Genomic DNA, 13,193 nt, shown 5'->3' with positions numbered 1-13,193 from the left:
CGCTGAACCAAAGTGCTTTCCATAAGTGCAATATAATAAAAACAATTTTAGCACAAAATATTTAAGAAAATACATATACATTACACATGTGCAATTAGCAGTCAAAAGCGGCTTTAAACAAGTATGTTTTCAGCCTCGCTTTAAACAGTGTCAGGTCAGTGATGGCTCGTAACTCAACAGGCAGAGAGTTCCAGAGCCTCGGACCAGCCACTGAGAAGGAACGATCACCCCACTGCTTACTTTTGGTCCTGGGGACCTCCAGCAGGTGTTGTCTACTACTACGTCTCTACTAGGCTGATGTGCAACAAGATTTGGTAGGATTCTTTGGTAGGATTCGGCGTGAAGTGATATCTTGTGGCAGTTTCAATGCCCTTCACTTCACTCAATCTTATAGATTCCGCCAATGGCTCAATAACCAAATAAAATAAGAGAGGAGACAAAGGGCATCCTTGTTTAGTTCCTCTCTCCAGCAGGAATGTTTCAGAAGTAGTTCCATTACGAACTACATCGGAATCCTGATCCAGGATTTGTATACAATAATTTAATCCAGTTGATGAAGCTTTCATTAAATGAAAATTCTAGTCTTTTTTGTTCATATATGAACCATATCTGCATGCAGAAGTCAAAAGGAGCATATATCGTAAGGTTTAAAGCAGACAAGGGTGCTGCACTGCTGCACACACACCTCTACCCTCGCAGGCATTTTTTTTCTCCGCTTTCTATGCAAATTTGTATCTAAAGTAAAATCTGTACTCTGTAAATTCATAAATGATTTCCAAAACGGTTCTATGACCTCACCTTAATGTGGTCAATGAGTTGACAACCATGATAACACCTGGATCTCTCTCATAATTGGAGATATTTGAAACTAGTGCTAATGGAAAGACTGACACATACCATCACTTACTCACACTCACTTTTGGCACTATTTGCTGGAGATGTTTCCCTCGCCTGATCAGCTCCACGCCTACTTTTGTATCCGTTCAAAAGCAGGACTTTGTAAAGAATAAGAAAAAACAAAATGTATTCTGGCTCACAGCCACTTCTAACTGAACGCAGTTAAATGGGAAATGGGGGAGATACAGCACATTTGTTTATCTATGACTGATGATTTTTCACTGTCTGGACGAGGAAACCTCTGTTGTTTAGCGCCTCGCCGCTAAAGGCAGCTCAGTGAGACGCTCTGAGCAGATGACCCGCTTTGAGACACGAGACGCAGCTCACAGAATGAAGCAGTTTTCGAGACAGTCACGTGACCGGGTGTTACTGAAAGAGGGTCTGACGCAGTGCTTTGAAGCATCTGCTTCTGGAAGAGTCATACAAGCTCCGGAGCGCTGAGTTTTTTGACCATCACTAAATTATTGTCAAAATGCGTCAAAAATGCAATGCGTTTACGAAAAACAGGGTTTGCTTGCCCCTGGAAAAACAATTGACTTTATATAAACATGAGCGCTTTATTTTACTCACAGTAGAACTAGGTGAAGCCCAGTTGTTGTAAAGTGCTATGAAAAATAGCCTCCACTTTCGCTTTAAACCAAGCTGCTTTCAGATCTAAGTATTTACACTTTGATTGTCACTTTGGTACTAGTTATTGCTCCATGCAGTTTTTGTGATTAATATATAGCTTATGCTTCATTTTCAACACGTATGACAAGATGGCAGCTGACCAGTGGACACAAAAAAAAGTGTCCAGTCCTAAGTGTAGTGAAGAGAATGTAGATTATTATTATGTAGAACACCGTGTTCCTCTCTCGTGCTGTCCTGCTGTGTTCTTTTCCAGGACTGTGCACCTAAATTGTGTCCTGCTGCAAACGGCACAACATTAACCCTGCTCTCTGCTCTCGTGCCGATTGTCCTGGCCAGAATGCGATGGAGGGCATAACTTCAGATCAACAAAACCTTCTAAAATAATCATTATGAATGTGATCAACCGTAAGATGCAAACACAACAGTAACACAAAGAATATTTGATGCTGACGTCCTTTAATGATCAAACACCAATCATGATTTTACAAAGGCAAGGAAAGGAAAGGCAAGTTTATTTGGAGAGCACAATTCATACACAAGGCAGTTCAAAGTGCTTCACAGTTGCGTGAAATGACAGGAAAGCAGATCAGTGGCTGTTTGTTTGTTGTGGTGTTTACTGGGGGTAGACTGCATACTTGGAGATGCCGCACATTTGATTCTTGTTGCGCGCCAGTCTAATGTAGCCTCTTTCTCCCCATTCAGGTCCCCAACTAGAGAGGGATGAAATTCATAGAAAAGGTAAGTTTGCAAAAAACATCTGCCACCATTTACTACAGCACACTGACAAAGAATGCTGCTTTTATTAGATATAATATACTAAATAACTGTATCTGGTCATAAATCAACAAAGTCCAAAGTAGCAGATGCACTGTTGTGTCATGACATGAAACATTTTGTACAAACACAACAGACCAGTTTGTTTGTCGGTTTGGGAACAATATTTTCACCCATGAAAAAAGAGAGCAAGCACAAAAGTGTTGCTCAGTGTAGTACCGGGGGCTTAGTGGAAATCTCTCACCTGTTTTTGATCAGCCAGTAGTCCAGTCCAGCAGCTCGATCTGTGCCGTAACCCACGAGCAGCACTGCATGGTTTTGCTTCTGTCCACAATTCTTATTGAAATACACACCTGAAAAGAAATAAAAATGAAATTACATGTAAAGTCTAGACTGTAGACTGACCAGGCTAAAGATTTGACTCTGATTCACTTTTCCTATTCACCTTATTCCGCCCCGCCCACTTTTGCCACTTTTTGCGTTGTCTCGACGCCTCTTTTTCCTGACACTTCTGGTCGAGCGCGAAGCCCGTTCATTTTAACGGAGAACGAGGGAAAATATTCTCCGCTCAAATCTGATGTTTAGTCGATTGATTTGTGTAAAATGTCCGATATTCATTTGCACAAACATGTCAACACTGCAGCGTTTCTCTGCGCGGCCTGAAAACGGCTTTGTTTTCGTGTAGTGACTGTGGACTTCTCCAGCCCCATGTTAACACATAGGAGAAAAGGGGCGGGCACAATTCATGGCGGTGCCCACGCGAACGTCCGGAATAAGTTGAATAGAACCAGTCAAACCAGTCTTATCGCAGTCTCCATCACAGTTACCATCTGAATTTCTGACTCAGGGGGTTGATGACTGAGTCAGAAATTCAACAGTTGACAGTTATTCACTTTAACGCGAGTGAAGTGGTGGCAATTGTTGTTTTGCGAATGGTGTGATGAATATTGTTCTTCTCCTTTCTGATTGGCTGAAACATTTACACAGTGGCAGAATGATCCTACAAAAAGAAGTGCTGCCCGCTTGAGCTGGGCACTGTGAAACGGTGCCTACTTTTAAATTAAAATGACATAGCTATTGAAAAACGTACCGTTCAGGCACTGGTATCGAAGAGCAGGTATTGTTAAAGTCGTGGTAAAAAAAAGAATGGTACCCAGCCCATTGTGGGGGGAGCCGAATTGCAACGTTTTTTCCTAACGTTGATTGGTAAAACAGTTTATAAATGCATTCTCAACACAGATCCATCCACTATAGTTAGCTCTGTTATCCACTAGGACTATTAGTGTACAGCTGCTGGACAGTGGCGGATCCGAAGAAGCTAACGTTGTGTTGATGTTCCTTTTAGCTGCTCGGCATTTAGCTTCCAGGGCACAGACAGCATGCGCACAAACTTGGAGCTAACTCAATCCGCTTTGTTCCATGCTGCTCTCGTCTGACTACAGTCAGCCATTATCCCATGCACTGTCCCTACCAAATAAACCAATAAATACATTAAAAAGTCGGTTGAGTTTGTATTTGGCAGTTCATGTAACCACGATGACTGTTGCAGTGCAGGATGATGACTTTGCGATTGTCTCCATCGGTCTAAATATCATTGTTCATTTTGCACATAATCTATCACATTTCTGCTGACTCACAATCTGCTACTCACCAGATCTGTACTTTGAAATGGTTGTTGAATCGATGAGAACTGATATTGGTCCTTTAGTGGCGACTGCCTGCTTAAGAGAGCGCTCATCCTTTGGTACAAAACTGTATGAAGAACAGGAAGCAGCGCGAGATTTGGGATTGTAGCGACAAGGACCATCCTAAAGAAGTAGTGAGAATGATTCAGATGTGATTTTCACAGACAAACAGGCGATTGTGACAATGTAAATAAAAACATGTTCTCACCACTCCCTGATAATGGTAGGAAGCTTCTGAGTCAATGCCTTTATTCTTGATGACATATTGAAAGGATTTGTCCGGCCATCCACCTTTACATCCATTATTGCCATATTGAAGTGTACAGTCCACCAGGTTCTGGGGGCTGAGGTCCACCAGTTTCCCTTTGGTCTTTGCCCACAGACCCTCCAGAGCTCCAGCTGCACTGAAGGCCCAGCATGACCCACAGTCATAGCCCTGAGCATTCATACAGATCAGATCGAAAGTGAGACCTGTACCTTTTATGCAAACAAAGTCACATGACAAGATGTTTTTACCTGATGTTTAACACGGGTCACGTATCCAGATTGTCTCCAGTCCACACTGGCTGGTAAAGCCACATCTGTTTCTTCGAGAGGGGTTGGGGTCATTTCGAAGTCTTCAGGAAGCTTCAGGGGGGCAACGATTTGCAACATTTCATCTTCAGTCTGGAGTGAAGGGAAAAACATGTCGCTAAACCATCCATTGTTGACATTTGCATCAAGAATAACATACAGTAATAACATGTTAAATAATATAACTCCACTCATACAGAGTTTGAAAGTATAATTTTAGGTCCAAGCGCTGGAATCAAAATAAGCCATGTGAGGCGAAGGAGATGGCAAAGGTCAGTTGCTGTTAGTTTGCAATAGTATTTATCAACCAGTGGTTGGTCATGGCACTTACATTTGGTCAGTGACATGTGACAAATGAGACAGAGACAGTGCATTACCAGGTCCGACAGGTGGTTGACCCCCAGAGTGTAGGTGTGAAGGCCCAGAGACGCCTCCAGGTTGTGATGGTTGATGTGATTCAGGTTTTTCTCCCACAATGCTCTGCGGCCGAGCTCCTCCACCTAAATAACATTTAGAATTAAGTAATAATTTTTCAATTATGGCAAAGAACAACTCATAGATAGAACAAAATACTATCCCATTTTGTGTGGTATCATGACTGGACCAACATCTCCAACCTTTTTTTACTTACTACTGTTACATATCAAAAACATCAAGGAGCTACTTGTGTTTTGGAGATGCTGTAGATACTGTAACTACACGACTCATGGGGGTTCACCCTGGAGAGGAAGTAACCATGATGATATTTAAACATAATTCAACAAAATTCATCTTGCCCTTATTATTAAAACAAACAGAAAATGCCTTTAAAAATGTGGTACCATAGAATGTGGTTGTATTCAAGTGTAGTCAGAAGAGGTGTTGGAAATCGCTTCAAATGAAGATTAAAACCTTTGTGCATCAGCACTGTGCCCATGACATTTCTGCTACAGAATGTTTTCGGCACCACAGGTTCATCTAATTGAGCTGACAGAGACATTGATTGAGTTATAGTTGGTTACTTTTAGTTTTAATCTCCAAAAACAATATACTGTGTATGTATTGCTCTAACACTATGAAGCTTATTTACATTCAGAGTCCATGTTAACATAAGGAAAGTGAATTGATTGCCCCAACTTAACAAGTAATAGTACTTTGTACAAACCTCATTGTTGTATTTCTTCTGGTGAGTCGTCTTCCACTGCTCCCACTGCTCGTCCAGTCTGGAGTCCAACTCAGCCCAAACAGAGGCACAGAGAACGGCCAGCAGCCAGACTCCCACAGTCAGACCTGCACACAGGCAGCATTAGTACGGTCGGCCACTTTATCAGATTTTCAGAGTAACGTCATGCCCGACATATAACATATGTGACCAGTAGGTCCCTGACTATGATGTTTTGTATTACATCAGCTCATTGATGTTTTCTATTGTATCACTTCCCCTCAAACATACACTCACACACGTTCTGGGAGCTTACACATGTATTGTAAAAAGTAACATTGTATTTGGACAATTACAAGTGGACACATTGAGCGTGAAATGCTCCCCACCCTTGAGCAAAATGTTTGAACATTCAATTTTGTTGTTTCGATAAAAAAAAGTCAGTCCCACCTATATGCTTCAGTTTACATTCCAAACTAAGACCCCTGAAAAATAAAATGATACATAAAGGCAGTAACAATAATACCATAATATAAGGTTGAGGCGCCACTGCCTTTTGGTGCCGTACAACATGTGTAGTTAGTGAAGAAGTCACTGTCAAAAAGCAACATTTACCTCTTTACCCCACTCCTGAACTGAGGGCATTTTCTCCAGTTTGTCTTTGCCCAAATCTAAAAGAATCTAGCACTTACAGCCTATAGGCCAGGGTAACACCTCATTTGAAAGCTAAGACCTAAGCTCTTTCCTCATTTTTTGGGTCATGTTTTTTTCACGTTTTTGTTGCGATTTTTTAATGTTATGGTGGTCACATAACGTAAGCCTCATTTTGTGGCTTCCTCACAGTTACACTACACAAAAAACACACGCCCTCACAAGAAATGTGACAAAAAACCTACAAAAACCTACAACAAAAAATACTAAACTATAGTTTTTTAGGCCTTAGCTTTCAAATCAGGTGTTATCCTGGCCTTTAGGCTGTAAGCTTTAAGATTTGGGTAATGCTGTGAAGGTTACGGTGGAGGTTAAGAGGTTCACAAAAACAAAGAGAAAAGGTCTTGTTCTGATGTTTTTAAGCATTTGGAGAAAAGACTTCTGAGAAACAGAAAAGTACAAATAGTCATGAGACCCAGTGAGATTCTTACCTTTCCAGGTTGAAGTCATTGTTGCAGCTTTGATCAGACGAGGGTCGTGCTGTTTATATGGACTGCAGAGTCATGTGGTTAGTGGTGAGCTTAGTGTGGGTGTGTTTAAGACATGTCGGTGGTTAACAAACTCACCACGCTAACATGGTGAGAGTTTATCCTTTGGCAATAGTCACCGGCTATAGTTCATCTATCATTTTATTTTTGCTTTTTTCCCCAAGAAAAAACACACACACACACACACGCACGCACGCACGCACACACACACACACACACACACAAACGCCACAGTACCAGTAAATACAAGCAGGGTTTATACAGATAACAGCAAGACAATATGTATTATTCAGTAGTACAGAGCTATTCAAATACTTTTTTACCTGGCCAGATTTCTCGGAGGTCACTGGCCACTGGGCCGGTGATTTGGTGAACCTGCCATTACCACAAAGTATTCATGTTTTTGGAATATATAAAATTAAAAGTAATATCAAAGACCATTATTCAGTAAAACAAAAGCGTAAAGTCATAGGCCAGGGGTCTTCATTTCTACAGAGGGACAGAGTTTTTTGCAAGCGCGTTTTAAAGCACATCATTGCAGCAACAGCTGTAGTACTGGCTTCTGACAGCAATACACGTAAAATACTACCTTCAATAAACACAGGATTAAGCCAGGGGAAATATACAGACTACTCAGAACTAAACCAGGACTCAGCAGGGACAAAAACATTATTAGAGGAGGAGCCGGACTAAACCACATCTAAATCAGCCAAAGGCCTCATACAGAAAGATGTGAGGACTTGATCATGTCTGAACCATCTGAGCCAAGGCCAGTGCGTCTCAAACATGAGTGAAAATGGCCAGATTTAATAGTTAGTCGGGCCAGGACTGCCAAACCTTTTTCATATAACCACATAGTCCATCAGCAGTTCAATCATAGTAATGCTCACTCTGAAGGACCTCAGTCTCCTCAGAAGGTGGAGGCGACTTTGGCCCAGGGCGTTGGTGTTGTGGGACCAGTCCAGCTTATTGTTGAGTGTAAAGTGTAGTAAAAAGTGCATCTTTCTGTTCAGTGAACTGGTGCATGAAGACCACAGACATGTGGCTTCTGCTCTGAATATTATCACACATCAGATCTTTTACTCATCAGAAACTGCAAGATAACATCTCTGTTCATGAAGAAGCTTAAGTAGTCAGATGAGTGTTATATTGGCTTCAATTGACCATCCGATAAGAGTCACATTGTTATTATGACTGCACTTTATAAATACTCATTGTTCCATGGTCAAGGAGAATTCAAATACTAAAGACAGGCGAACGATATTTTCATATAACCACATAATCCAGTTAGTCCAGCAGCAGGTAAGTCTTTTACTATAGGAGCCTGTTCCTTCAAATATGTGCATCTGTTAAACCTAAATGGAGCCAGTCCCGATATTAAAATATGTGGAGGATGTATATTATGTCCATGTCATGGCATTTATATAACTTATGTGCTTTCTGGATCATGTTTAGAGACCATTGGATGTGTCTCTGACCCTCCAAAAGCAGAAATTAGCTGAATTTGAGTAAGCATTTAGCTCAGAGGCCACTGTATATGCAAATGTGTATCTAAATAGAAATCTCAAAGGGTCAGTTCATTCATGAATGATTTCTAACTGGGCTATGAGCTCACCTTAATGTGGTCGATGAGTTGACGACTGTGAAAACATCTGGATCTGTCATAATTTGAGATGTTTGAAGCTAATGCTAACGGCTAGACTGACACACACATGACTTACTCACACACTCTACTTTTACAGGCACAGTGGGTGATGATGACACAACCACAAAATGATTACAATAATGTCCCTTTATCAATAAAACATCAACAGAATTTTCAGTCACTATTAATTGAAATCAAAGCTGTGAAATATAATGACAATTGTGGGTTTACAAGTTTTATTGATTCACAAATCCTTATTAAAAATATTAAAATGCTGTATTCTATTATAATGCATGTAGTCTGTTGTATTGTTTACATTGTAAACTCAAACAAGTTGACTAAACTCACTAACTTCGTGACATCGTGCTAACAACAGAAACTTTGAGTTCATGTTTTGATTTTTTTTAATGTTATATCCAACTTTTAATTCACAGGTTTAGTGGACTCATTTGCTGTAAGTTACACATATTACTGTTTTGACAATTTGAACATAGATTTTAAAGTACAGCAGACTCATTAACAATTTTAAGTGGAGTCTGTTAAACTAACAAATCAAACGTGGAAATTGACAGGGAAAAGATAATGTAGAGGTCTTAACTTATATAGTGCTTTTCTTCATTAGGCCCAAAGCGCTTTACAGCACTTAAAGCACAAAAATAGTACTAAAAATACCAAGAGTCAAGTCAACTTTAAATACAAAAAAAAACATTTTTAATTCCAGGTCTTGGAATGAATACAATGTTCTTTATTAAAAATATGTTGCCTTACATTACATCCATTACAACCGTAACAATGGAACTTTAGCATGTATTGCATGGCTATCAAAGCTCTATGCAATATTTACATCAGCAGAAAAACAGTATATGAAATAACATATAGTTACATTTGTTATTTTTCGAGGACCTAACCTTTGAATCTAATATTAGTTTACATCTCCATGGAGACGAGCTGGAGACGTCCCTGTTCCCAGTAAAGTTATCAGGTCTGAGGAAAGGTGATCCATTCAAAGCAAACACACGTTTGTTAGTTTGTTTTTTACAGACTTTTCCAAGATAATCTCTGTAATAAGATAAAAGCATGTATAATACTTTATTAAATTTAGTACATTATATGCTACACGGTATGGCTTTAACTAAACCCTATGATGTTAAAATTTTAATTAATGTGTACTGTGTCCCTGTCAAATAAACTAATCAATAAATGAAACTTAACTTTTTTTTGCATAACATTATTAAACAGCTCTTTTACTCTCAGAGTCCAGGGCTCAGAATGTAGACTTTAAAACAGCTCTGCTTTTCATGGGCTCAAAAGTCCATAAGAAGACTGTGATTATTCATCAATAACCAGTTTTATATTGAAACATTTCATGAAAAACACTTGACATGTCCTTATGTGTGCCTTAAGGAGGAGGAGACACTTTCAAAGTGAAATCATGACAGAATGTTTGTGAGGAGCAAACAAAATAGTAAATTAATTAGGGATGTCCCGATCAGGATTTTTGGCCCCCGATCCGAGTCATTTGATTTTGAGAATTGCCCGATATCGAGTCCTGATCCGATACCTAATACATTATTTTTAAAATTAAGAAAAAAAACTATAATATTCAACTTGTTTTCATTCATGGCTTTGGATATAGAGAGTAACTCTACTTTGTCTGTGTTTTCTCAAGTAAGCAAGACTATTAGTCTTTACAGTGTAATATAGTTTTACACAGAGAGGGTGTTGTTATTGTTCTCCTGCACTGGCACTTGTGTGGATTTGGGCATTTCTCAGACAAAGGGGGGACACGGACTGAGCGATGGTGCGAGTGGTTTGACGCAGCAGGTGGAGTGAGTGACAGAGGCGCTGGGCCAGGGGGAGGGGACAGAAAGTGGTTCGCGGTAGCTCGAAATCTGATCAAAAGTAGCGAGAATGGACACGCAGAAATATCCGAGTCCTGATCGGGAGGTGTTGTCCGATTCCGATCGAGTCTGTACCCACGTGATCGGGCCCGATTTCCGATCATGTGATCGGATCAGGACATCCCTAAAATTAATCAACACTATATTTAGTAAACCCAACTACAAAAATATAATCTACAACCTACAGCAAAGGGCACAGTCAAACAACCTACGGCTGGTTTCTAACTTTATAGATAAAACATTTTTTTCACCAGAACGTTACTAAAGTGTAACTAAAAAGTGCATTTTTTTGTTCAGTGAACTGGTGCATGAAGACCACAGACATGTGGCTTCTGCTCTGAATATTATCACACATCAGATCTTTTTCTCATCAGAAACTGCAAGATAACATCTCTGTTCATAAAGAAGCTTAAGTAGTCAGATGAGTGTTATATTGGCTTCTATTGACCGTCTGATAAGTGTCACATTGTTATTATGACTGCACTTTATAAATACTCATTGTTCCATGGTCAATGAGAATTCAAATACTAAAGACAGGCGAACGATATTTTCATATAACCACATAGTCCAGTTAGTCCAGCAGCAGGTAAGTCTTTTACTATAGGAGCCTGTTCCCTCAAATATGTACATCTGTTCAACCTAAATGGAGCCAGTCCCTATATTAAAATATGTGGAGGATGTATATTATGTCCATGTCATGGCATTTATATAACTTATGTGGTTTCTGGATCATGTTTAGAGACCATTGGATGTGTCTCTGACCCTCCAAAAGCAGAAATTAGCTGAATTTGAGTAAGCATTTAGCTCAGAGGCCACTGTATATGCAAATGTGTATCTAAATAGAAATCTCAAAGGGTCTGTACATTCATGAATGATTTCTAACTGGGCTATGACCTCACCTTAATGTGGTCGATGACTTGACGACTGTGAAAACATCTGGATCTGTCATAATTTGAGATGTTTGAAGCTAATGCTAACGGCTAGACTGACACATACATGACTTACTCACACACTCTACTTTTACAGGTAAAGTGGGTGATGATGTCACAACCCCAAAATGATTACAATAATGTCCCTTTATCAATAAAACATCAACAGAATTTTCAGTCACTATTAATTGAAATCAAAGCTGTGAAATATAATGACAATTGTGGGTTTACAAGTTTTATTGATTCACAAATCCTTATTAAAAATATTAAAATGCTGTATTCTATTATAATGCATGTAGTCTGTTGTATTGTTTACATTGTAAACCCAAACAAGTTGACTAAACTCACTAACTTCGTGACATCGTGCTAACAAAAGAAACTTTGAGTTCATGTTTTGATTTTTTTTTATGTTATATCCAACTTTTAATTCACAGGTTTAGTGGACTCATTTGCTGTAAGTTACACATATTACTGTTTTGACAATTTGAACATAGATTTTAAAGTACAGCAGACTCATTAACAATTTTAAGTGGAGTCTGTTAAACTAACAAATCAAACGTGGAAATTGACAGGGAAAAGATAATGTAGAGGTCTTAACTTATATAGCGCTTTTCTTCATTAGGCCCAAAGCGCTTTACAGCACTTAAAGCACAAAAATAGTATTAAAAATACTAAGAGTCAAGTCAACTTTAAATACAAAAAAACCCATGTTTTAATTCCAGGTCTTGGAATGAATACAATGTTCTTTATTAAAAACATGTTGCCTTACATTACATCCATTACAACCGTAACAATGGAACTTTAGCATGTATTGCATGGCTATCAAAGCTCTATGCAATATTTACATCAGCAGAAAAAAAGTATATGAAATAACATATAGTTACATTTGTTATTTTTCGAGGACCTAACCTTTGAATCTAATATTAGTTTACATCTCCATGGAGACGAGCTGGAGACGTCCCTGTTCCCAGTAAAGTTATCAGGTCTGAGGAAAGGTGATCCATTCAAAGCAAACACACGTTTGTTAGTTTGTTTTTAACAGACTTTTCCAAGATAATCTCTGTAATAAGATAAAAGCATGTATAATACTTTATTAAATTTAGTACATGATATGCTACACGGTATGGCTTTAACTAAACCCTATTATGTTAAAATTTTAATTAATGTGTACTGTGTCCCTGTCAAATAAACTAATCAATAAATGAAACTTAACTTTTTTTTGCATAACATTATTAAACAGCTCTTTTACTCTCAGAGTCCAGGGCTCAGAATGTAGACTTTAAAACAGCTCTGCTTTTCATGGGCTCAAAAGTCCATAAGTCCAGTTTTATATTGAAACATTTCATGAGAAACACTTGACATGTCCTTATGTGTGCCTTAAGGAGGAGGAGACACTTTCAAAGTGAAATCATGACAAACAAAATAGTAAATTAATCAACACTATATTTAGTAAAACCAACGACAAAAATATAATCTACAACCTACAGCAAAGGGCACAGTCAAACAACCTAGGACTGGTTTCTATCTTTATAGATAAAATATTTTTTTCACCAGAACGTTACTAAAGTGTAACTAAAAAGTGCATCTTTCCGTTCAGTGAACTGGTGCATGAAGACCACAGACATGTGGCTTCTGCTCTGAATATTATCACACATCAGATCTTTTACTCATCAGAAACTGCAAGATAACATCTCTGTTCATAAAGAAGCTTAAGTAATCAGATGAGTGTTATATTGTTATTATAGCTGCACTTTATAACCACATAGCTAGTCCAGCAGCAGTTAAATCATAGTAATGCCTTTCGCTATCAGAGCCTGTT

The 13,193-nt window shown here is 38.9% G+C and overlaps 1 protein-coding gene across 1 annotated transcript; it reads right to left on the bottom strand.

Moving 5' to 3' along the window:
* Nucleotides 1-1,986: 1,986 nt before the first annotated feature.
* LOC306967065 (procathepsin L-like) lies at nt 1,987-5,830 on the bottom strand. The gene is made up of 7 exons (XM_079561970.1): nt 5,704-5,830; nt 4,937-5,059; nt 4,503-4,652; nt 4,195-4,422; nt 3,953-4,109; nt 2,546-2,654; nt 1,987-2,237 (listed from the first exon to the last, which is right to left on the bottom strand). The coding sequence occupies exons 3-7, from the start codon at nt 4,638-4,640 to the stop codon at nt 2,141-2,143; spliced, it is 729 nt and encodes a 242-aa protein (XP_079418096.1). The 5' UTR covers nt 4,641-4,652; nt 4,937-5,059; nt 5,704-5,830; the 3' UTR covers nt 1,987-2,140.
* Between the last annotated feature and the right edge of the window lie 7,363 nt (nt 5,831-13,193).

This window comes from Gobius niger (genome assembly GCF_951799975.1).
Source record: "Gobius niger genome assembly, chromosome: 8".
NCBI lineage: Eukaryota > Metazoa > Chordata > Actinopteri > Gobiiformes > Gobiidae > Gobius > Gobius niger.
The sequence above is the reverse complement of the archived record's forward strand: the minus strand, read 5'-3'. Positions and strand labels throughout refer to the sequence as shown.